Source organism: Podarcis erhardii, assembly GCF_964252035.2.
Source record: "Podarcis erhardii genome assembly, chromosome: 5".
NCBI classification, from domain to species: Eukaryota; Metazoa; Chordata; class Lepidosauria; order Squamata; family Lacertidae; genus Podarcis; species Podarcis erhardii.
The window spans coordinates 10,362,826-10,384,148 of NC_138509.1; the positions used below are offsets into that span (position 1 = coordinate 10,362,826).

General features: G+C 44.2%; 1 protein-coding gene across 3 annotated transcripts; it reads left to right on the forward strand.

Annotated features, from left to right (window-relative positions):
- The first annotated feature begins 98 nt into the window (after positions 1 to 98).
- TACC3 (transforming acidic coiled-coil containing protein 3) lies at positions 99 to 20,043 on the forward strand. 3 transcript variants are annotated; one of them, XM_081864563.1, is made up of 16 exons: positions 99 to 188; positions 2,652 to 2,814; positions 3,492 to 3,634; positions 4,957 to 5,889; positions 7,336 to 7,420; positions 9,250 to 9,388; positions 10,469 to 10,521; positions 11,416 to 11,528; positions 11,610 to 11,703; positions 12,029 to 12,199; positions 12,647 to 12,723; positions 14,776 to 14,819; positions 16,783 to 16,943; positions 19,082 to 19,188; positions 19,276 to 19,396; positions 19,784 to 20,043. In XM_081864563.1, the coding sequence occupies exons 2-16, from the start codon at positions 2,653 to 2,655 to the stop codon at positions 19,847 to 19,849; spliced, it is 2,469 nt and encodes an 822-aa protein (XP_081720689.1). In that variant the 5' UTR covers positions 99 to 188; position 2,652; the 3' UTR covers positions 19,850 to 20,043. The 3 variants fall into 3 exon arrangements, with proteins under 3 accessions (XP_081720689.1, XP_081720688.1, XP_081720690.1); XM_081864562.1 differs by lacking the exon at positions 99 to 188 and adding an exon at positions 2,042 to 2,097; XM_081864564.1 differs by lacking the exons at positions 99 to 188; positions 4,957 to 5,889 and adding an exon at positions 2,042 to 2,097.
- Positions 20,044 to 21,323: the final 1,280 nt, after the last annotated feature.

The window sequence follows — 21,323 nt, forward strand, 5'->3', positions numbered from 1 at the left end:
CATGCATGCCTGCCCGCCGCCGCCTCTCCTGGTTGGCCGGCGGCAGGCCACGTGGCCTGTGACGCCACGCGGCAATGGGCTTTTTTTATTGGCGGAGGCGGGCCGACGCTGAAAATTTGAACGCGGCGGCGGCGGTTCCCTCAGTTGGCGAATAGGCGTCTTTCGGGTCGGCGACTGTGCGGCAGCAGGTGAGCGGAGACGGGCGGCGGTTTCTCCCTCAGGGAAGGCGGGGGAGGGCGGAAAAGGCCCCCCCTCGGTCTCCTCTCCCCCCCCCGCTTGTTTTTGGGAGGAGGCTTCGACCCTCAGCGGAAGGAGGGGGGGGCCGCGAGGGCCGTGAGGAACGGGAAAGCGGCTGGAGGGGGGTCGCGCCCCCCCCAAAGGAGGAACCTTCCCTTGCATGCCTGTCTGCCTTGGTCCGTCTTGGGCTATTAGGCCTTAGCGTCGTCCCGTTTTTATTCCCTGCATTTTTACCTCAAGGTGGCTTTACAGAGAAAAGGAAAGCGGCTAAAAACGGGGGCGGGGGGGTGGCATCTCTCTCTCTTTTTAACCAGTGGAACATTAATACTTCATATAGGTGCAAAAAATATGTTGTACCGTTAACAGCCATGCTATAGTAATGATAATGATTTATACCCCACCCAGTGCCGAATTTACATAGAAGTTAAACAAGCTATAGCTTGGGGCCCCACTCTCTTGCCCCCCTCCCCCCAAAAAAAAATTAAGGGAGAAAAAATGGGTGTACATTTCCAAAATATAAGTTCAACAATTACTATGATAAAAGACATGTTTTGTTTAGATACCTATTAGGTCCATAAATTACTATCTAGGTAAAGGGACTCCTGACCATTAGGTCCAGTCATGGCCGACCCTGGGGTGGTGGTGCTCATCTCGCTTTAGTGGCCGAGGGAGCCGGTGTACAGCTTCCGGGTCATGCGGCCAGCAGGACTAAGCCCCTTCTGGCGAGCCAGAGCAGTGCACAGAAATGCCTTTACCTTCCCACCGGAGCGGTACCTTTTTATCTACAGTGGTACCTCGGGTTACATACGCTTCAGGTTACAGACTCCGCTAACCCAGAAATAGTGCTTCAGGTTAAGAACTTTGCTTAGGATGAGAACAGAAATCGTGCTCCAGCGGCGCGGCAGCAGCAGGAGGCCCCATTAGCTAAAGTGGTGCTTCAGGTTAAGGACAGATTCAGGTTAAATACGGACCTCCGGAACAAATTAAATACTTAACCCGAGGTAGCACTGTACTTGCACTTTGACGTGCTTTTGAACTGCTAGGTTGGCAGGAGCTGGGACCGAGTAACGGAAGCTCACCCCGTTGCGGGGATATATAGCATATATTCAGCACAAAAAAACAGTGACAATTGGTTGTTGACAAAGGAAAGCTGGACTTATAAAGGGCCCCATTACCTTCAGTAGCTATGGGCCTCAACAAACCTAAATCTGAACCTGACCCCACCCATTTGCTGGGTTTCCCCAGGCATTCTGGGTGGCTCCCAATAGAATATTAAAAACATGATAAATACATCAAACATTAAAAGCTTCCCTAAACAGGGCTGCCTTCAGGTGTCTTCTAAAAGTAAGATAGTTGTTAACAGGTGTCTTCTAAAAGTAAGATAGTTCCTTAACACAGGGCTGGCGCCACTCCCCAGAAGGCCCTCTGCCTGGTTCCCTGTAACCTCACTTCTAGCAGTGAGGGAACCGCCAGAAGGCACTCGGAGCTGGACCTCAGTGTTCGGGCTGAACGGGGGTAGAGACGCTCCTTCAGGTATACTGGGCCGAGGCCTATTAGGGCTTTAACGGTCAGCACCAACACCTTGACTTGTGCTCAGTAATGTACTGGGAGCCAGTGCTTTTTCATTAAAAGCAGTCTGTTCCCAAAAGCCTGTTGGAACAAGGTGGTCTTCCCTTGCATATGCCGGCAGAAGGACAACAAGGAGGGAACCAGTTTAGCTTCTCCTAGGATTGCGTTTGAAAGCCATGGGGAGGCTAAGTGCCCTTTCAAACCACCACTTTCTTTTTTGTTCTTGTACGCCCTTAGTGACTCCCTTGAAATGCTCCTGATCCAGGAGCTAAGTTTCCTCTACTACAATTTGTAAGCTCAGAACACTGTACTGTAACTGGCTATAAGTTGGTTAACTTACTTTTTTTTATGGAGGTGGGGACACCAGGATATTCCTTTTTTTTTTTTTTGTTTATTCACTTGTAAGTGATATCTATACATGTCCTTGATTTTAAAAAGTCCTACCACACCCAGTGTCTCAAAACACCCTAAACCTTCAGCCACAGCACCGAGTCAGAACATCCTACATTTGAAGAGATGCTTAATCTTGTTTTTGCAGTATTGCTTTTGGCAGCAAAGCTTATACTTCATTGTGGCTTAGAATAGTGTTAATGGTAACCTGAGTGACAATGAATTTTGTTTACAAGAGCTCTACACTTTAGAGAACGGATGAGAAACTGGATTTCTGAGTACTTGCAGGACTACAACTCCCATCATCCCTGTCCATAGGAGTTGAGTCCAATAACTTGGAGAGCCACAGGGTTTGACATATGAGACCACAGCTTCCCACCTAGAAGTATCCAGTTGCATTAAAATAACATTGTCAGCCTGGCTATGGTTGTTAACACTTTTGCTTTCCTTTCTAGAATGAGTCTGCATACCTTGAATGGAGATAACGCTAGCAATGACATAGCTGCAGAAAGCTGTGCCATACTTTTCACATCTCCAGAAGTCGTAGGCAGACCTTCTATTCTCCGCCCATCACAGAAAGAAAATGTGCCACCAAAGGGGATGGTGAAGCCTATGAAGGTATGTCTGTTGTTACTGTCCAGCATAATTTTCTGTGTTAAAGGCCTGGTCCAACGGGTTTCTTTGGTGCCAAATACTTGTTTCACCAAGTGCACTGACAACAGCGAGCTGACCCTTCAAGGGTCATGGACCAGTAGCAAGTGTAATGTATACACTGGCAATGGTCTTCATTGTAAGTATGTGTAACATGGAACCATGGAGAGGCATTACATGGCCCAAGCGTTTGATATTCAGGTCTCACTTTATTATGGGATAACTATAGTGGACAGACTTTGTAACTGATACGCAGAATTTCCCCAACTGTTACCACCATGCCTGTTGGGCGGTTGTGTTCCTTTACGGCAATTGGAATGTGAGGGAGGACTTATTATAGAATTCCTTTGAAATGTATCCACTGTAAAGGAACACAGGATCTCTGTTGCTTAGTACTTGTATTAGTACTAGCTCTGTTCAGTTTTTAATACTTCTAGTTGCTTAATATCTGTTCTTTATCAATCATATTTATGGGCATCTTTATTGATGCCTTTATTATTTTATAAGCTGCCCTGAAGGCCCCCTTAGTGGAAAGGAAGGGTATCAATACCCATGGATGTGCATGCATGTGTGCTCTCAGGGGTTTTTTTTTTGTGTGTGTGTGTGTGCTTGCTCAAGTGATCTGTGTGACTTTCTCTTCCAAGGTAACTTTTCATACTCCTATGCGGGATTCTCAGACTCACAGAATCCTAAGTCCAGATAAAAGGAAGATTCCTGAAACACCTGTTATAGGAGATGACTGCACAGATATCCCAGAGGATTTTGTCTTGTCTGCATCCAGTGCTGTGTGAGTAAATCAGATCCTCTTGATGTATTTTTTAAAAATTAAAACTAGAAAAGGTTGTATGATTGCCCCTGTTCTCTAGAATACTCTCTTGCAGCTGTCTTTTCTGATTCATTGAGAGAGGTGACTGACTTTTTCTTCCTAGAAGCTGACAATTGATATTTTACGGGAAGTGTTTCTTCTGGTCTTCTTCAAAGCTAAGAGCAGCAGCATTGACTTAAGTGCTAGAACAGATTGTTGCATTAGCCCATGATTTCTGAAGGAGTCTTCCACTTGGTGACATTTTTGGGCATTAGAAATATTGAGTGGAAACGCTGACACCAAACCCTACATACATTAAGCAAAATAGAAATATCGCCACCCGACTCCCCCCTCCCCCCCCCAAATGTCTCAACAAATGAAAGTGATTTGTAAAAATGTTACATGGAAAAAATACGAGAGACATTACACATACTTCTGTAAAACAAGAAAATATTTTTTAAAAAAAGAAGCATAAAAAAAGAAATATTGAGTGGATATCATGTGAAGATTGACCTAAGTCTGCAGAAGTCATTCTCCAGGGTGTCATCTACAAGATGGCAGTGAGTAGTGTCTAGTCCCACACTTAGTTTAGGTTCAAGATACTGTTGATGGTGTAAACCTATGCCTATAATAGCCCACCACAAATCATATACCTGCACAACCCAGAATGTGTAGATGCCATACGCTTAGTCTTTGTGTAAGTTACTGACAAGCGCATGGTTCCATACCAGTAATTGCTAAAATATGTACAAACTGACTCCTGAGTGCGTGATTCAGAGTTTTGTGGGGGTGCACACCTCCATTCCTTATTTAGACATAGTTTGTCTAATTTTGGCTTGGGCTCATACTTGGCAGTGTATTGTGCCCAGAGAATGCATTGGGGCACTTACCTGTAAATCTGGAGGCAGCATTTGGGGCAGCACAAAGCCTTCTTTTAGGGTGCACATACAGTGTCTTTCAACCAAATGAAGCATTGGGCAGGACACTACTTAATGCCTTCTCATAGAAGACTCTCTCCTGGAGGTGTGGATATAGCATTTGAGATGTCCAAAAGCTTGTTTTGGGGTATACATTTCCAGTTCCACATTGAATACAATGTAGAAGACAAACACTGAAAAACCTAAGTTTGACATAAATTTTCCAGTTTTGTGCCAAACAGAAGTGGATACTAAATGCCCTGTTTGTAAGCATTGGGCTGCACCTAACAAAAGTCTCTTTTCCTGTGTGCCAAATGCGGCCCTTTTATTTTAATTATTCTTCAAAGGCCGTATTAACTAGCTAGTGATGGGTCTACCTTTCAACAGGAGTCAACAAACAGTTACCCTAGATGCTGATATTGCAAGTGAGAAGATAGAGGTGGAAGGAAAGGTAAATCCTGATTCTTCAGATGATGTAATGTCAGCAAAAAGCAAAGGAGCAAATATCCCTGACTTGCCTACTGACGACTTTGTGAAAATATCATCTTTGGCAACGTTTGCTGCAGCTGAGAAACAGGATGGGGATTCTCTTGATGCAGTTTGCCTGCCTCAGACTGCTACAGAGAACAATCCATCTGATGAGGAAACAGGTTGCAAAACCCCATCGGCAAACAATGATGTGACAAAGCAATTTCTAAGCTCTGATTTGGCAACAGTTTCTAACGGAGTCTGCAAAACTGAGCCGTTGTCTATATCCCACATACAAAATTCTCCCTCGCAACACGTGCAAGGATCCTGTAGCTCTGAGAATGTCAACTGCGGTGAAATAAAACCTTTTCAGACTGAGGAATCGGAGTGGCAAAATTCCACAGCAGTGAACAGCATCTTGCTGGAGTGTGAGGGGGAGGTTCACGTAACAAAACCTGAGTTCATAAAACTGGAACCAGATATGCTTGAAAAGGCAACTAATAAGGTATCTCCAAGGAAACCAGGCAAGGGTACTGAAATGAAGGCTCCTTCTGGGAAACCAGCTTCAACTCACAAAGTGCTGGAGGAAGCTGAAGAGAGAACCAACACTGCAAAAAAGAGTTCTGTCCACAAAGCATCTTATAGCCTGGACTGCAGTAAATTTGATGATCCTGACTTCAATCCATTAGGAGGTGTTTCAAAAATGCAAAATTCCCTTGAGTGTCCTATGCCCAGAACTAACACAACAGATACCCAGGAGGATAGTATTTTGTCCAAAGCACAATTTCTTCAAGCACAGTTGCATAATCAACCAGATGACTTTGGAGCTGCAGAACTATTAAGTGAGAAATTGTAAGTATTTTAACACTAAATCTGGAGCAGTCCTGGGCTTGGGAAATGAAGTACAGTGGTGCCTCGCAAGACGAAATTAATCCGTTCCGCGAGTCTCTTCGTCTTGCGGTTTTTTCGTCTTGCGAAGCACGGCTATTAGCGGCTTAGCGGCTTTAAGAAAAAGGAAACAAACTCGCAAGACGTTTCGTCTTGCGAAGCAAGCCCATAGGGAAATTCGTCTTGCGGAACGACTCAAAAAACGGAAAACCCTTTCGTCTTGCGAGGCATTCGTTTTGCGGGGCACCACTATAGTACAAATTAAAAAAGCTTGCAACTTTATATCAATCCCAAAAACTAGCAAGTTAGAGAACCCAAGACAGGTAGGGGAAGAAAACAGCACACATTGGAACTATTCAGGCTTCTCTTATCTTTTCATGCTACTCAGTTCTGTGTAGTAGAACTAGCTATAAACTGTTTAATAACATGCTTAAGGAAGACAGGGTTCATAAACAGTCTTGTTCTTCTCCAAGGACCTTAAGGTGCTGTAGTTAACATATCACTCCCACAACAACTCTGTGAGGTATGTTAGACTGAGAGGCAGTGACTGCCCCATGGTCACCCAGTGTGCTTCAAGGCCAAGTGGGGATTTGAACCCTGGTGTTCCAGGTCTTAGTCTGACACTAGCGATTGTACTGCACATCAAGACAGGTTCTTGCTAAAAATGGTGGTATTCTAAATATAGTACTATTGCATCTTGCATTGGGGTTGCGTTCTGTGGGTGGCATGTGTATATATAAAACTTCAATACTGTAACTACCCCCTTGGAACTGCCCCCACGACCATCCTTACCTTTCAAGTAAGGCAGAGAGCTTTTAAAATCTCCATCTTGCTTACTGGTCTCTGGGATGCTCCCATGTGATTTGCAGGACCATTCGAGCGCCTGCAAGAGCATCCCAGAACCCAGTGAGCAAGGCAGAGAGCTTAAAAGCTCTTTCAGTGATGGGGAAAACCCAGGGGCACAAGAGGAGCTTTTAAGCTCTCTACCCTGCATGTGATTGATTTGTGGGATTGGGGTGCAAATAATAACCTGGCTGCTTTTCTGCTGTGCAAGATGGAAATTGCGCAAGTTATACTGTTTGTGCACAAAATTGAATTATAAAGTTATGGAAGGTACAGTGGTACCTCGGGTTACATACACTTCAGGTTACAGACTCTGCTAACCCAGAAATATTACCTCGGGTTAAGAACTTTGCTTCAGGATGAGAACAGAAATCGCGTGGCGGCAGCAGGAGGCCCCATTAGCCAAAGTGGTGCTTCAGGTTAAGAACAGTTTCAGGTTAAGAACGGACCTCCAGAACGAATTAAGTTCTTAACCCGAGGTTCCACTGTAATTTATTTATAAAGCACGTTGAACCAAGCTTTGTTAGCTGTCAGGTTCTATAACATATACTGTCTTGTTCCCTATAGGAAAGAGAGTGATGAGCAGGTTATAGCTGAAGACCAAGGTGTGGCTGAAGCAGAAACTCCAGCTGAACCGTCAGTGGATTTGATGGTATGATATGACCCTGTGTACATTTTTATACCTGCACTCAAAGCTGTGCATACTTGCCAAAATGGAAAACAAAACTGCACAAGCATTCAGTTTCAAAGCTGAATTCTGTCACCTGCATAGGCAAGTTTTGCGTATGCTTGTGGTGGTTTTGAATCACCCTTGCTAGTCATGGTGAGTGAGAGGCACTATGCAGAGCAGAACAAAATAAAAAAATTCCTTCCAGTAGCACCTTAAAGACCAACTGAGTTAGTTCTAGGTATGAGCTTTCGTGAGCATGCACACTTCTTCAGATATACACAAATTCTTCAGATTTCGTGTGCATGCACACGAAAGCTCATACCTAGAACTAACTCAGTTGGTCTTTAAGGTGCTACTGGAAGGAATTTTTTTATTTTGTTTTGACCATGGCAGACCAACACGGCTACCTATCTGTAACTGGAACTATGCAGAGCAGGAAAGCCTATCTCAGTCTTGGTCGTTTGAAGTAAACACAAACATACTTCTGAGATTTCAACAGATGTACTACTTGGGCAATTTATTTTATTTAACAGATGTAAATACCACTTGATTGTAGTAAAACCTCTTAAGTGTTTTTAAAATAAACTTTGAAGTCCATGAAGCCTTAATGGCTAGAAATCCTTCCCTCTTTCTGGAAAGTTAAGATGCTCAGGATTCTGCACAGAATACCACATTCTGTACTTTTAGAATAATAAATGGTTCCTCTTGTTCTTAACGGAGTATTGCATTTCTAAACAACAGCAAAACCCCACCCTCTCCACTTCCCTCATTCAGATGCCAAAAGTAAAATTATTTGCTCTAGAAGGCATTAAAGTTATGTTAGTTTTATGCATTCTGTATGACTTCATGGAAAGCGGAGCTTTGGCTATGTCTGTAATAACAATGCTGTCTACTTGGAAGTATGTTCCATTGCTTCCAGTGGTCTAATTCCCAGGTAAATGGGTGTAGGGTTGTAGTCACAGTCAGCAACAAAGTACTTTTGCCTTGCAAAATAGAATAATCCTGCTGCTACTGAGGCCTGTAGGTCATTTGTCTCATTTGATGCAGCGATATAATAGTGGTCACCATACTGCTATAGTAAAGTTTTTATTAATATTAGTTCATTCACCTTTTATAAGAAGACTTGTGGTATTTGAATAATAAATCCATGATCTTAAAGACCTTGTAATCAAGTTCCAGAATTCAAGGGAAAGCAATAATATTGCTAATATAACAACCTTGCGGAAGACAAACACTTTTTAATGTAACATTAAAACGGTAAAGGTAAAGGTACCCCTGCCCGTACGGGCCAGTCTTGACAGACTCTAGGGTTGTGCACTCATCTCACTCGAGAGGCCGGGAGCCAGCGCTGTCCGGAGACACTTCCGGGTCACGTGGCCAGCGTGACAAAGTTGCTCCGGCGAACCGGCACCAGAGCAGCACACGGAAACGCCGTTTACCTTCCCGCTAGAAAGCAGTACCTATTTATCTACTTGCACTTTGACGTGCTTTCAAACTGCTAGGTGGGCAGGAGCTGGGACCGAAGACGGGAGCTCACCCCGCCGCGGGGATTCGACCATGCGATCGGCAAGTCCTAGGCGCTGAGGTTTTACCCACAGCGCCACCCGCGTCCCAATGTAACACTACTTACATACAAAAAAGCAGCCGTCTGCAATGGCAAAATGACTTTTTAAAATGTGTTTATTGATTTTTGAGAACTTGGTCCTCTGCCCCAAGTTACTCAGTAAAGTGAAGAGGAGCAATTACACTACTGTGCGATTTATTTCATCTCTCCAATTTAAGGAATATTTTCTTTAAACTTTGCTTCTTAGGGTAACTTGTCTTTAAATGGAGAGTTGCCTGGAGATGGCTTTTTGCTCCAGCCTTCTTGTGAAAGGCCTGCCACAGTAATGCATGAAAACAACCAGGTTGCAGATACAGAAAACGAAGAGTTCCGATCACCCTCAGAAGGTAAGAGTAGTTGGAACTATGGACCTTTTAGGCCCTTCTAATTATTGTGCAGATTTCTCCCCCCTAGTTATACCTAATTTTGTTTCCCATGCTTGGGGCAATTACATAGAGCACAAACAGACATCATAAGTACAAATTACCAGATTTATTATAAAGTTTTTGAGTGTCACCTAGTGCAACCCACTGCAATGCAGGAATCTCAGCTAGATGACAGGTGGCCACCCAGCCTCTCCTTAAAAACCTCAAAGGAAGGGGAGTCCACCATCTTCCACTGTTGAACAGCTTTTACCTGATGATCAGTAGGAATCTCCTTATAATCCATTGGTTTGCATCCTAACTTCTGGAGCAGGAGAAAACAAGCTTGCTCCATCTTCCATGTGACAGCCCTTTAGATATTTGAAGATGGCTATCATATCTTCTCCTCCTATGAAGACCGCTTTGCAGGAGTTTGTCTTAAGGATCCGCCCCCCCCCCAAAAAAAAATCAGTGTGCAAATACTTGTCGATAAAGCACTATTGTGACTGTCTTCATGTGCTACCCTGATTGGAGGACAGACTACCGTCATTCTCAAAGTTCTGCAAAGCACTTGCCGCGCACGCCTAGTATAGCTTTTTATTCATTTATATATAGCTTAATTCTAAAAAAAAAAATCTTCTAAGTAGTTTACGAATATGTGCTTCTAGCTTTCATTGAAGTTCCAGGCACAGCCATGGATCCTGTAAAGCGAGGGGCTGGGAACCTGTAGCCTGCCAGATTCTGATAATTGACCACAGGCTCCCCATCCCTCATCTAGCCACATGTGACTCCAAAAGTGTTCAGAATAATGCTAGAGCTGAACCTTTGACGAATTATCTGTTCCTTCATGATTAAATCATAAGTTAAATAAATATAAATGAAAAGTAGAAAGAGCTGAACTGTGCCTAGTAACTCCCACAAGGTGCACAGGCTACTACAAATTGCAGGAAGGTGCGCTTGCACTTCTCATCTCCAGAAAGGACTATCTTATCTTTGCCCATGCTACTTCTAGTTTTAATAACATAAAAACCATTGCTTTCTACATTTATCAACACATTTGCTTAGTTCTAGGACTCAATATTGAAGTGGACTATCTGGAACAATTTGGAAGGGCCTCAGTAAGTAACCATTATGTGAACTGATTTTAAGATTTTTACAGCATTGAGCTACTATATTAGAACAGTCTATAAAAGAGAGTTAAAGGTATTTCTTTCAAGCAGAAGAGACTTTGGCTGAAGTAGATACTCCTAAGGATCTGAAGGCAATTGCAGAGGAGAGCTCTAAACGTCTACCTGCCAATATAAACTCAGTGTTATGTATATTTTCTCATTTACACAAGAGCTAAACTTGCTTTGTGGCAAAACACTGCCCTGTCTCCATTCTCTTCCAGTTAAACTACCGTATTTTTCGCCCTATAGGACGCACTTTTCCCCCTCCAAAAATGAAGGGGAAATGTGTGTGCGTCCTATGGGGCGAATGCAGGCTTTCGCTGAAGCCTAGAGAGCGAGAGGGGTCGGTGCGCACCGACCCCTCTCGCTCTCCAGGCTTCAGGAGAGCCGCAGCGCCAGCCCCACAAGGTCGGGGGGAGGCGGGGAGACGCGTGCTTCTCCCTGCCGCCAGCCCCGCAAGCTCCAGGGACAGTGGGGAGGCGCAGCGCGTCTTCCCGCTGTCCCCGGACCTGGTCTGCAGGCGGGCAGCGGGGAGAAGAGCGCTTCTCCCCGCTGCCGGCCCCACAAGCGCCTGGGGGGAAAATAATTTTTTTCCCCCTTTATTGGTGCGTCCTATGGGCCGGTGCGTCCTATGGGGCGAAAAATACGGTATATGCTGCTTAAATCACAAAACAGATATAGAAGAATCTAGTTTTATTGGGTTGTTTTATAGTTGTATCAAAACTTCCTTGGTTGTGGGATGATCTTTAATACAACTTGGAAGATCTGTACCCCAATCAATCACATCTTTGGCTGGCTGACTTGTCCCTGTACGTCGCTTACTTACAAATTCCTTCCCCATAGTTTAAAGAATCTGTCTTGAGGAAGCAATCTCTGTACTTGAAATTTGATCCACTGCTCAGTGAAAGCCCTGAGAAAAGTGCTCCTGGTGCTAATGAACCTGCAGTTCGAAATGGGTAAGCATTCAATTTTTAGTGCTCTTCAATTTTGGAGCCTATTTAGGATTGTTTCAGTATTTTTTTCTTATTTTAAATTAGACCATCTAGAGAAATTGCAGTCAATGAAATAAAAACATCTAAACCTGAAGAAAAGTCATTGGGACTAGACCTTCTAGGAGCTCCAACAGATCTGGTAAGTACCATTTAAATATCTCCAGTAGTTTGCAGATACAGGTGGTTTGTAATTTTTTTAAAAAAGATCAACACATTGGCCCAGTTCAGAAATAGTATGAAATCATGGTTTCCTGTTGTGTGAATGAGCCGTGGTGAACCTCAGGCTTGCATGCTGAAAGAGATCAGAAGCATTACATTTTAAACTCAAATGAACCAATTACGGACATCAAGGGAACTATGGTTTGTCTGATTCAGCTTGATGCATCTTAAATAGAGTATCTGTTAGCACAAAAATGCATTATAAAAGTACCACATGTAAATGTGTTTTTAAATTCTTGTCTAAGGCCAGAGGTTCTCCAGATATTCCAACCACTAAGGATATTTCATTTTTGCCTTCTGCGCTGCCTACTGAAGCCATTGTGGAAGTGTTGAAATACACTCAGCAAGACATGGATACAGCTATCAAAAGGGTTAAACTTGAGAAGGACGCAGTTATCAAAAAGCTTACTTCCGAGGTGAGAACATGGGAAGGAATATTTGAGTTGATACTATTTAGAAAGATACTGTTTAGAATGGCTTTTGATTTCCTGCTGGCCACAAGCTTGTGGCCAGTAACATTTGCCCACCTTGCAAGACTTTTCTGCAGATTTTCTTTACCAATGGGAGTTTTCAAACTGATCTTTGGAACACTAATCAAATTAGTTCCATCTAATGCTCCTGATCAATATAAACCACCAGTGTAATTTGCTTTTGCTTTTTTCCTTGAGTGATTATAAATAAATGGTTTCCTCAAAGGGCCCATACAAAAGAGAGTAAGCTTGCTTATCAAATGCTACAGTTATCCTTAAGGTAGAATGAGGTCTAGCCCTAGGACTTTTCTGCATGTTGCTTTGATTCTAGCCCAGATCTAAAGTGACATCCATTACTGTTACGCTCTCATTTTGGGGACCCTGTGGTTTCAGGTACAAGAAAAGGAGATGGAAGCTTTGGAATGGGAAAGGAAGCATCACAAGATCTATTTGGAAAATAAAGAAATGGGGTAGGTGTACAACTGGGATACAGAAGCATGTTCTATGGTTGCTTTCTCACAGGACTTACCGTATTTTTCGCCCTATAAATGAAGGGGAAATGTGTGTGCGTCCTATGGGGCGAATGCAGGCTTTCGCTGAAGCCTGGAGAGCGAGGGGGGTCGGTGCGCACCGACCCCTCTTGCTCTCCAGGCTTCAGGAAGCTATACGCTAGCCGTGGGAGAGCTGTGCTGAAGCTTGCCTGCACCCAGAAGCTTGGGGCGCGCTGAGCTCAGCACACCCCAGGCTTCGGGCTTCGCGCAGCTCTCCCACAGCTTGCGAATAGCAGCCTGTTCTGGGGGCTGGGGTTGGGGGAAGCTCGGGCTTCCCGGCCCCAGCCCCGCACCTGGGGGGGAAATAATTTTTTTTCTTTATTTCCCCCCAAAAAAACTAGGTGCGCCCTATGGGCCGGTGCGCCCTATGGGGCGAAAAATACGGTAAATACCACCAAATATATAGACCCATTTCAACTGGTATCTGACTCTTCCTTGGGCAGTGCCAGATACCTGTTGGACTGACTGGGATGATTGTTCTGCCCAAGGCGCCTCTGTCATTGCTGCCTCCTCACCTTTGCCATGGCTGCTATTCCTCCTAACTTCCTTCACCTCAGCTGTTGAACTCTGATGCGGCAAAAGTGCCGGGCATGCCTCGGGCTCCCTGTGAGCCTCACTCTTAGAAATGGCTGGGGCCCTTCCTTGGAGCAAGGCAATCGTGGCCTAGGAGGGGTCCTGTGCATAGCTGTCAACTTTCAAATTTGAAAATAAGGAACCAGCAGCCTCGAAAATAAGGGATCAGCAGCCAAAATAAGGGATTTTGCTGTTGTAAAGAGTTACATTCACTTGTAGGATTGACAGATGCTGTCAATCCGGCATGAGGTGGTTGCTGCGGCGGCGCAGCCGTTGAAGCGCCGCCCTTCTGCATCCCTCCCCGTCCCCTCCTTTTCCTCCTCCCTCAGGCCGCCTCCTCAGCTGCCACCACCGCTGCCGCCTCCGGGCTTGCGGGCAGCATGGGCGAGAGTCTCCCTCCCTTCCCCCTCTCGGGCGGGGAAGGGCCAATGGTACTCCTCGCGCCAGGACGACGGCGCCAACACACGCTCTCTCACAGCGGAGGATCCCGAGCCGCTGCTTCCCTCCCAAGCCGGGAGAGCATGAAACCCGGGAAATTTAAGGGACATCATCAGTAAGGGACAGCAGCGGGACACGGCGCTGGGATAAAGGAGTTTCCCACCAAATAAGGGATGGTTGACAGCTATGGTCCTGTGCTGCTGAAGCTTTGCTAATTATTCAAGTACAGTGGTGCCCCGCAAGACGAACACCTCGCAAGACGGAAAACCCGCTAGACGAAAGGGTTTTCCGTTTTGGAGGTGCTTCGCAAAACAAATTTCCTATGGGCTTGCTTTGCAAGACGAAAATGTCTTGCGAGTTCCTGCGGGGGTTTTTTCCTCCCCCCCCCTTTTTCTAAGCCGCTTATCTGCTTATCCGCTAAGCCGCTAATAGCGCTAATCCGCTAAGCCGTCAATGGGCTTGCTTCGCAAGACGAAAAAACCGCTAGACGAAGAGACTCGCGGAACGGATTCTTTTCGTCTTGCGAGGCACCACTGTAACTTTGAGTCAGGGCATTGGTCCATCTTGCCCAGGATCTTCTGCACTGACTGGCAACTACTTTCCAGGATTTCAGGCGGGCCATGTTTCATTATTGCCAAGGGAAACACCTGTTTTGGTCTAGATCCTCCATGAGTTGCCTAACTTTATTAAGACCATCTTTGTTAGGAGGGGCAAATTATTTTTATTTACGGCTTACCTCAAAAGGTGAGGGAACTGTCACCACTACCACTACAGTGGAGATAAAAAAAAAATGCAATTAAAAATAACAGAAAAATAGGAAGAGCCACGCAGTGCAAGATGGCCTTTCTTCAAGTAGGAAGCTTAGTGTTCTGGGTCATTAGTGCCAGGAACTGGGACTCTGGCAAAATCCTATAATCTTTCTTGCTATACATATTAAAATAAGCTCTTTCTCTCTTTTAGAACAATTGTTGCGGAGTTTGAAGTTACCGTAGCACAAGTGATGGGTAAGTACAAATTACAAAAGCATGAAGACGGGCAGGGGTGCTTTGTACTGAATCATACCGCTGTTGTATCTGGCCAGAACTACAGTGGTGCTTCGCAAGACGAAAATAATCCGTTCCGCGAGTCTCTTCGTCTAGCAGTTTTTTCGTCTTGCGAAGCATCCCTATTAGCGGATTAGCGCTATTAGCGGATTAGCGGCTTAGAAAAAGGGGGGAAATGGGAAAAGACTCGCAAGACGTTTTCGTCTTGCGAAGCAAGCCCATAGGGAAATTCGTCTTGCAAAGCGCCTCGAAAAATGGAAAACCCTTTCGTATTGCGAGGCATTCCTCTTGCGGGGCACCACTGTATATGCTGACTACCAGCAGCTTTCAAAGGCTCCCATCCAGATGTGAGTTGTTGTTCTTGGGGTGGTTTTTTTGTTTGTTTTTTGAGGCCTGCTACAACTGAGGGATTCAACCTTGGAAACTTTGTGTGCAAAGCGTGTGCTCTACCATCGTGTATTCCTACTCCAAAGACATGTTTTGAGAGTCTTCAGCTTCATTCTTGCCAAACTTTTCAAAAAGACTAGGAAAGTACAGGAATTGAGAATCACAGAAGTATGGGACAGCAGTAGAGATTAGAGATTACTTGATATTGGCTTAGCCCAGTCTTTCTCAAGCATGGTCCCCCAGATGTATAGCTTCCATCATCCCTAGCTATCAAGAGCAGTCAGGGATGAAGGAAGTTGTAGTCCAACATCTGGGGGGGGGCATGTTTGAGAGAGGCTTGTTTAGCCCATCAGCTTAATTTGGAAGAAATTGACTGTCAGTCTTTGGTATACAGTGGTGCCCCGCAAGACGAACGCCTCGCAAGACGGAAAACCCGCTAGACGAAAGGGAGGCGCTTCGCAAAACGAATTTCCCTATGGGCTTGCTTCGCAAGACGAAAATGTCTTGCGAGTTCCTGCGGGGTTTTTTCCCTTTTTCCCCCCTTTTCCTAAGCCCTAAGCTGCTTATCAGCTGATCCGCTAAAAACCGCTAATCCGCTAAGCTGTCAATGGGCTTGCTTCGCAAGACAAAAAAAACGCTATGCGAAGAGCCTCACGGAACGGATTAATTTCGTCTTGCGAGGCACCACTGTATATATATTTTTTAAAAAACCAAAGTGTTGTTTCCGAGAAATACATAACTAAAAGAAAATGTGGTATGCAATCATCTACATGGCATCAAAAACATACTAGGAAAATCTTTTATGTTACAGATTAAGTCTCACATCCACAGGAAATAGTTCAATCTAAGTGTTAAGATGATTGTTCCATAGTGGCTGCTTCTATTAATAAACTTGAACTTGAACTAGGACACGGTGGGGAATCTGACCCTCCAGATGTTGCCGGACTCTAGCTTCCATTAGCCCTAGACAGCATGGCAAATGGTCAGGGATAATGGGAATTGGAGTCCAGGAACATGTGGTTCACCCACTCTTCTAAGGGACAGCATTAATTTGTATATTTCATTATTATAGGCTAATTGTCCTCTTAAGACACTGAAAACTAGTGAGGCCTAGCTGCTGACAGAAGCCAGTTTTATATGCATTATTTGAATATGAACTTAAGAGGAAGCTGTTCAAACAATGCAGGGTTTCTTGAAAACTGGGTCTCCAGCTATTTTTGGACTACATTTCCCATCACCCCGATCACTGGTCTTGCTAGCTCAGGATGATGGGAGTTGTAGTTCAAAAACAGCTGGAGACCTGAGTTTCAGAAACCCTGTTCTATTTTGTTGCACATTGTGTCCTAAATTCTGCACCATGGAATCTATATCTGACATTTCTGAATATCTGCAGCCTTTCTTGAGGTTACTTGAAAACTGCCTTTCCTAAGACATGGGGGTAATGGGGCACTTCTACACAAAGATCTCTAGACTGTTGTCTGTTTTGGATCCTAGAGAGCAAGCAGTGCATTTCATTTGTATCTATCTGTTTCTCTAGAGAATTCCCAGAAAGAAAAGGAGCTTGCCCAGAAAGAACTGCAGAAAGTACTGGATGAAAAACGGCAGATTAGCTCTGATCTGAATTCTGTGGAAAAATCATTGTCTGAGCTCTTCAAACGATTTGAAAAGCAGAAGGAGGCAATAGAAGGATATCAGAAAGTGAGCATTTCTAACTCGGCCAGCCACTTAAGTTTCTTGTTTCTTTAAACACGGGTCTCCCACTTTGGCTTTCTTACAGAGCCCCCAGTCGTTTCACGGACTGTTGACCTGTACACCACTGCTTTATTCTTCCGCTGCCACCAACCAGGTTTCTTCGGGTGAAATTCTGAGTCTCAGTCAGGTTGTAAAGTCAACAATGAAGATTAAAGTTTATTGAAGAACAAACAAGTTTTAAATACGTTCAGAACGGTTTCTCAAATGTGCGCCCTTAATTAGATGTGGCACTATCTCACTGTCACACTCTTCTCTCTCAGTTCTATCCCTGTCTCTATCTGTCACAACCGCTATGTTCGACTTTCACTGGCTCTGTCTGACTCTATCTCCCAGTAGTAAAACCCCTGGCCTGAGCCTCAAAACCAGGTAGGCTCCGCCTCTGAGCTTTCTCATTGGTCAATCTACATTAACCATTTCCACCCCCCTGTACAAACATAATCACAAGGAGTGGTTAAACACCACACCCACTTTTGCAACTTTTAAGCCTGCAAAGCCAATGTGCATCCCTGATTACACATTACATTTCAACACGTATGTAACAACTATAACTGTGGAGGCATGCTATTTTGATATCCTGTTAGGAAGACTGCACTGTATTGTAATTACTGGGGGGGGGGGACTTGGCAAGCGTGGTTCATCTTTGGTTGAAAATAAATTCATTTACTACTATGAACATCAAAATAATTGCAGAGTAAAATGTAAAGCAGCAGTCTCCAACCTTTTTGGACCAGAGCTGGATGGGGGGTAGCATAAGAAAACTGGAGATACAGTGGTACCTCTGGTTAAGTAGTTAATTTGTTCTAGAGGTCTGTTCTTAACCTTAAACGGTTCTTAACCTGAAGCACCATTTCAGCTAATGGGGCCTCCTGCCGCCGCACCGCCGGAGCACGATTTCTGTTCTCATCCTGAAGCAAAGTTCTTAACCTGAAGCACTATTTCTGGGTTAGCGGAGTCTGTAACCTGAAGCGCATGTAACCCGAGGTACCATTGTACTGCAGTCATCGCTGCTTTCCCAATCCCAGGCAGCCTCATGTTTGACATGGGAAGTTGCTTATGTCCTGCTCGTCGTAATTGTGGGGATTATACAAAATCTCTCTCTCTCTCTCTCTCTCTCTCTCTCTCTCTCTCACACACACACACACACACACACACACACACACACACACACACTTGCTGTCTAATACAGAGCATTTCTCAGTACCAGGAACAATATACAAGGTGGCCACTATTATTTAGTTAGTTTACTGCTCTTCATCCATAGATTTTTCTTACGCCAATACAGAAAAAGCTGCACCTGCATTTCTCCCTCTCTTGTGCAGATGATGCGTACAGACCACACAGCAACCTCCCCCCCCACACACAACTCCCCCTCCCCGCCCAAGTGCATTTCCCTTAACCACACACAGAGCATATTTTAGTAAAAACCCTCTATGGATGAAGGGCTGCTCTTCTACCCACACCCCCATACAACTCCTCCCAAACTATTCTTAAAAACAAACCAGAAAAACAAACAAGGACACCCGCAGGTGCTACATTGCCAATCACTCCTTTAAAGGAACATACATCAATAATGCTAGATGAGCTTCATTGGTGCTAAATGTAGTATTGGCTGAGATGTTGGTTCTGGACAGGAAACTAAGTATGGAAGAAACGGTATGGAAGGTTCCCTGTTATCGCAAATGTCTTAAAGTGTTATTACTTGATATAGCACAGGTGGCATACATGCATTCAACCTGTTTTCTTCTGAATACAGTGGTACCTCGGGTTAAGTACTTAATTCGTTCTGGAGGTCTGTACTTAACCTGAAACTGTTCTTAACCTGAAGCACTATTTCTGGGTTAGCGGAGGCTGTAACCTGAAGTGTATGTAACCTGAGGTACCACTGTACAAACAGTATAGCTTTCTATATTACAATGCACTTGTAGAGGTTTTAACAGAATTTTGCTGAATGTGTAATTTGTGGTGTTTGTGTAGAGTGATTCTACTTTTTCACAGATCAAGATTTGTTCTTGCCCTCACAATTATTTTAAGAGGTCCTCTCCCCTCTGAAATGGCCTGGGTTTTTTTTTTTTCTCCCCTTCTAGAATGAAGAGGCTTTGAAAAAATGTGTTGAGGATTACAATACAAGACTTAAGAAGGAGGAACAGAAATATCAAGCATTGAAAGCCCACGCAGAAGAAAAGCTATGCCGGTGAGTAATGAGGTGTTGAAATCTGGCCGTCCTTCAGATTGCGGTGCATTTAAGTAAAGCTAATATGCCTGAATGTCTTTTTGACAGGGCAAATGAAGAGATTGCCCAAGTACGAAGCAAAGCCAAAGCCGAAGAGGCAGCACTCCAAGCCAGTTTGCGCAAAGAACAGATGAGAGCCCAGTCGCTAGAGAGCAGCCTTGAGCAAAAGGTCAGTCTTAAATTCTCATTGGAGCTTGGGACTGTTAGTGGTGGTTCAAGCAGAGGAGTGGAGGGGCCGCCTTCCAAAGGCTTTGCCGCTTGCAAATTAAATCCATACCTGCAAAACACCTGAAGTCCATGTTATATGAAAATCTGCTGGACCCAAATTGCATCTCATCCGGGCTACTCATTAGCTCCAGCTGAGATCCCTGAAATGAAACAAGAATGCTGTGATTTGTGTATTCCAGACACAAACACCTCTCAGGCTTCTCCTTGCATTTTGCTACTTAAAAATGAGGCCCACTGTGCAAACTATTCTAATCTGTAAAAATATGTGTGACTTTTCTGAATATTTGTGCAGCTCCTACAGTCTCTGATACTTCTTCTCTTTTAACAGACAAAGGAAAACAACGAACTCACAAAAATCTGTGAAGACTTGATTTCCAGGATGGTGCAAAAATGAGCGAAATTGTTGCATCACACAATTCCTGTTTTATTTCTAATTTCACAAGTCTGTGCTTTGAATAGTTTAATTACAAAAAAATAACTTACTTGCACTGATTTGTCTATTAATGTTGGTTTTTATGAAATACAAAAAACACCTGAATACCCATGTCTGTATTTTTGTATGTAAATAAAGCTTTTTGTGCACTTTGAGGTTTTAGTTTGGTTTTTAACTCTCCTGTAAGTCGTCAAATGACAAGTGCCTGCCGATTGCTTTCCTCTTACTCAGACTACAATGTGTTTCTCTTGCTACCTGGTAGATCTAGACAGCCTTGAGTCTCCAAAGATGTTGCTTCCCATGTGAAATGAAATGGCAAGATTATTTATTCTTTTCCTTCATGGAAAACTAAATTAGCACCCTCTTGTTGACACTACTCGGGAGCATTTGCGACTGTCTGGCACCATTTTTGAGTGAATTGGAGAACGTCAGATTTGTATAAAAATCGTGACCCTGGGGCTGAGGGATTTTTTCAAAAAAATATTTTTCTGCCGGTTAATTTGTCGAGGGCTGCTTTCTTTTCCTGCGGTAAAAAGCCTTTTGTTTCGACCGCCGAACCTCTCAGGGGAGCATTTCCAACCGTCTGGCACCATTTTTCAGTGAATTGGAGAACGTCAGGTTTTTATAGAAATCGTGACCCCGGGGCTTAGGGATTTTTTCAAAAAAACCTTTTTCGGCCAGTTAATTTGTCGAGGGCTGATTTCTTTTCCTGCGATAAAAAGCCTTCTTTTTCCACCGCCGAACCTCTCAGGAGAGCATCTGCAACCGTTTGGTTCCATTTTTTAGTGAATTGGAGAACGTCAGATTTTTATAGAAATCGTGACCCCGGGGCTTAGGGATTTTTTCAAAAAAACCTTTTTCTGCCAGTTAATTTGTCGAGGGCTGATTTCTTTTCCTGCGATAAAAAGCCTTCTTTTTCGACCGCCGAACCTCTCAGGAGAGCATCTTCAACCGTTTGGTTCCATTTTTGAGTGGACCGAACTGCCGGTTTAGTTGTCGAGGGCTGATTTCTTGTCTTTAGACCGCAAAATCTTTCAGGGGAGCATTTGCAACTGTTTGGCACCATTTTTGAGTGAATTGGAGAACGTCAGATTTTTGATGAAATTGTGACCCCGGGGGTTAGGGATTTTTTCAAAAAAATCTTTTTCTCCTGGTTAAGTTGTCGAGGGCTGCTTTCTTTTCCTGTGATAAAAAGCCACCTGTTTCGACCGTAAAATCTTTCAGGGGAGCATTTCCAACCGTCTGGCACCATTTTTGAGTGAATTGGAGAACATCAGATTTTTGCATAAATTGTGACCCCGGGGCTTAGGGATTTTTTCAAAAAAATCTTTTTCTGCCGGTTAAGTTATCGAGGGCTGCTTTCTTTTCCTGCGGTAAAAAGCCTTTTGTTTCGACCGCCGAACCTCTCAGGGGAGCATTTCCAACCGTCTGGCAC

What these genes read in the sequence shown, in the direction of transcription:
- TACC3 (XM_081864562.1), top strand. Translation starts at nt 2,057, where the DNA reads ATGCTCCTGATCCAGGAGCTAAGTTTCCTCTACTACAATTT. An exon ending in TAGGAGCTCCAACAGATCTG is followed by an intron (nt 11,704 to 12,028) that starts GTAAGTACCATT and finishes TTCTTGTCTAAG; the next exon opens with GCCAGAGGTTCTCCAGATAT. An exon ending in TCAAAAAGCTTACTTCCGAG is followed by an intron (nt 12,200 to 12,646) that starts GTGAGAACATGG and finishes CTGTGGTTTCAG; the next exon opens with GTACAAGAAAAGGAGATGGA.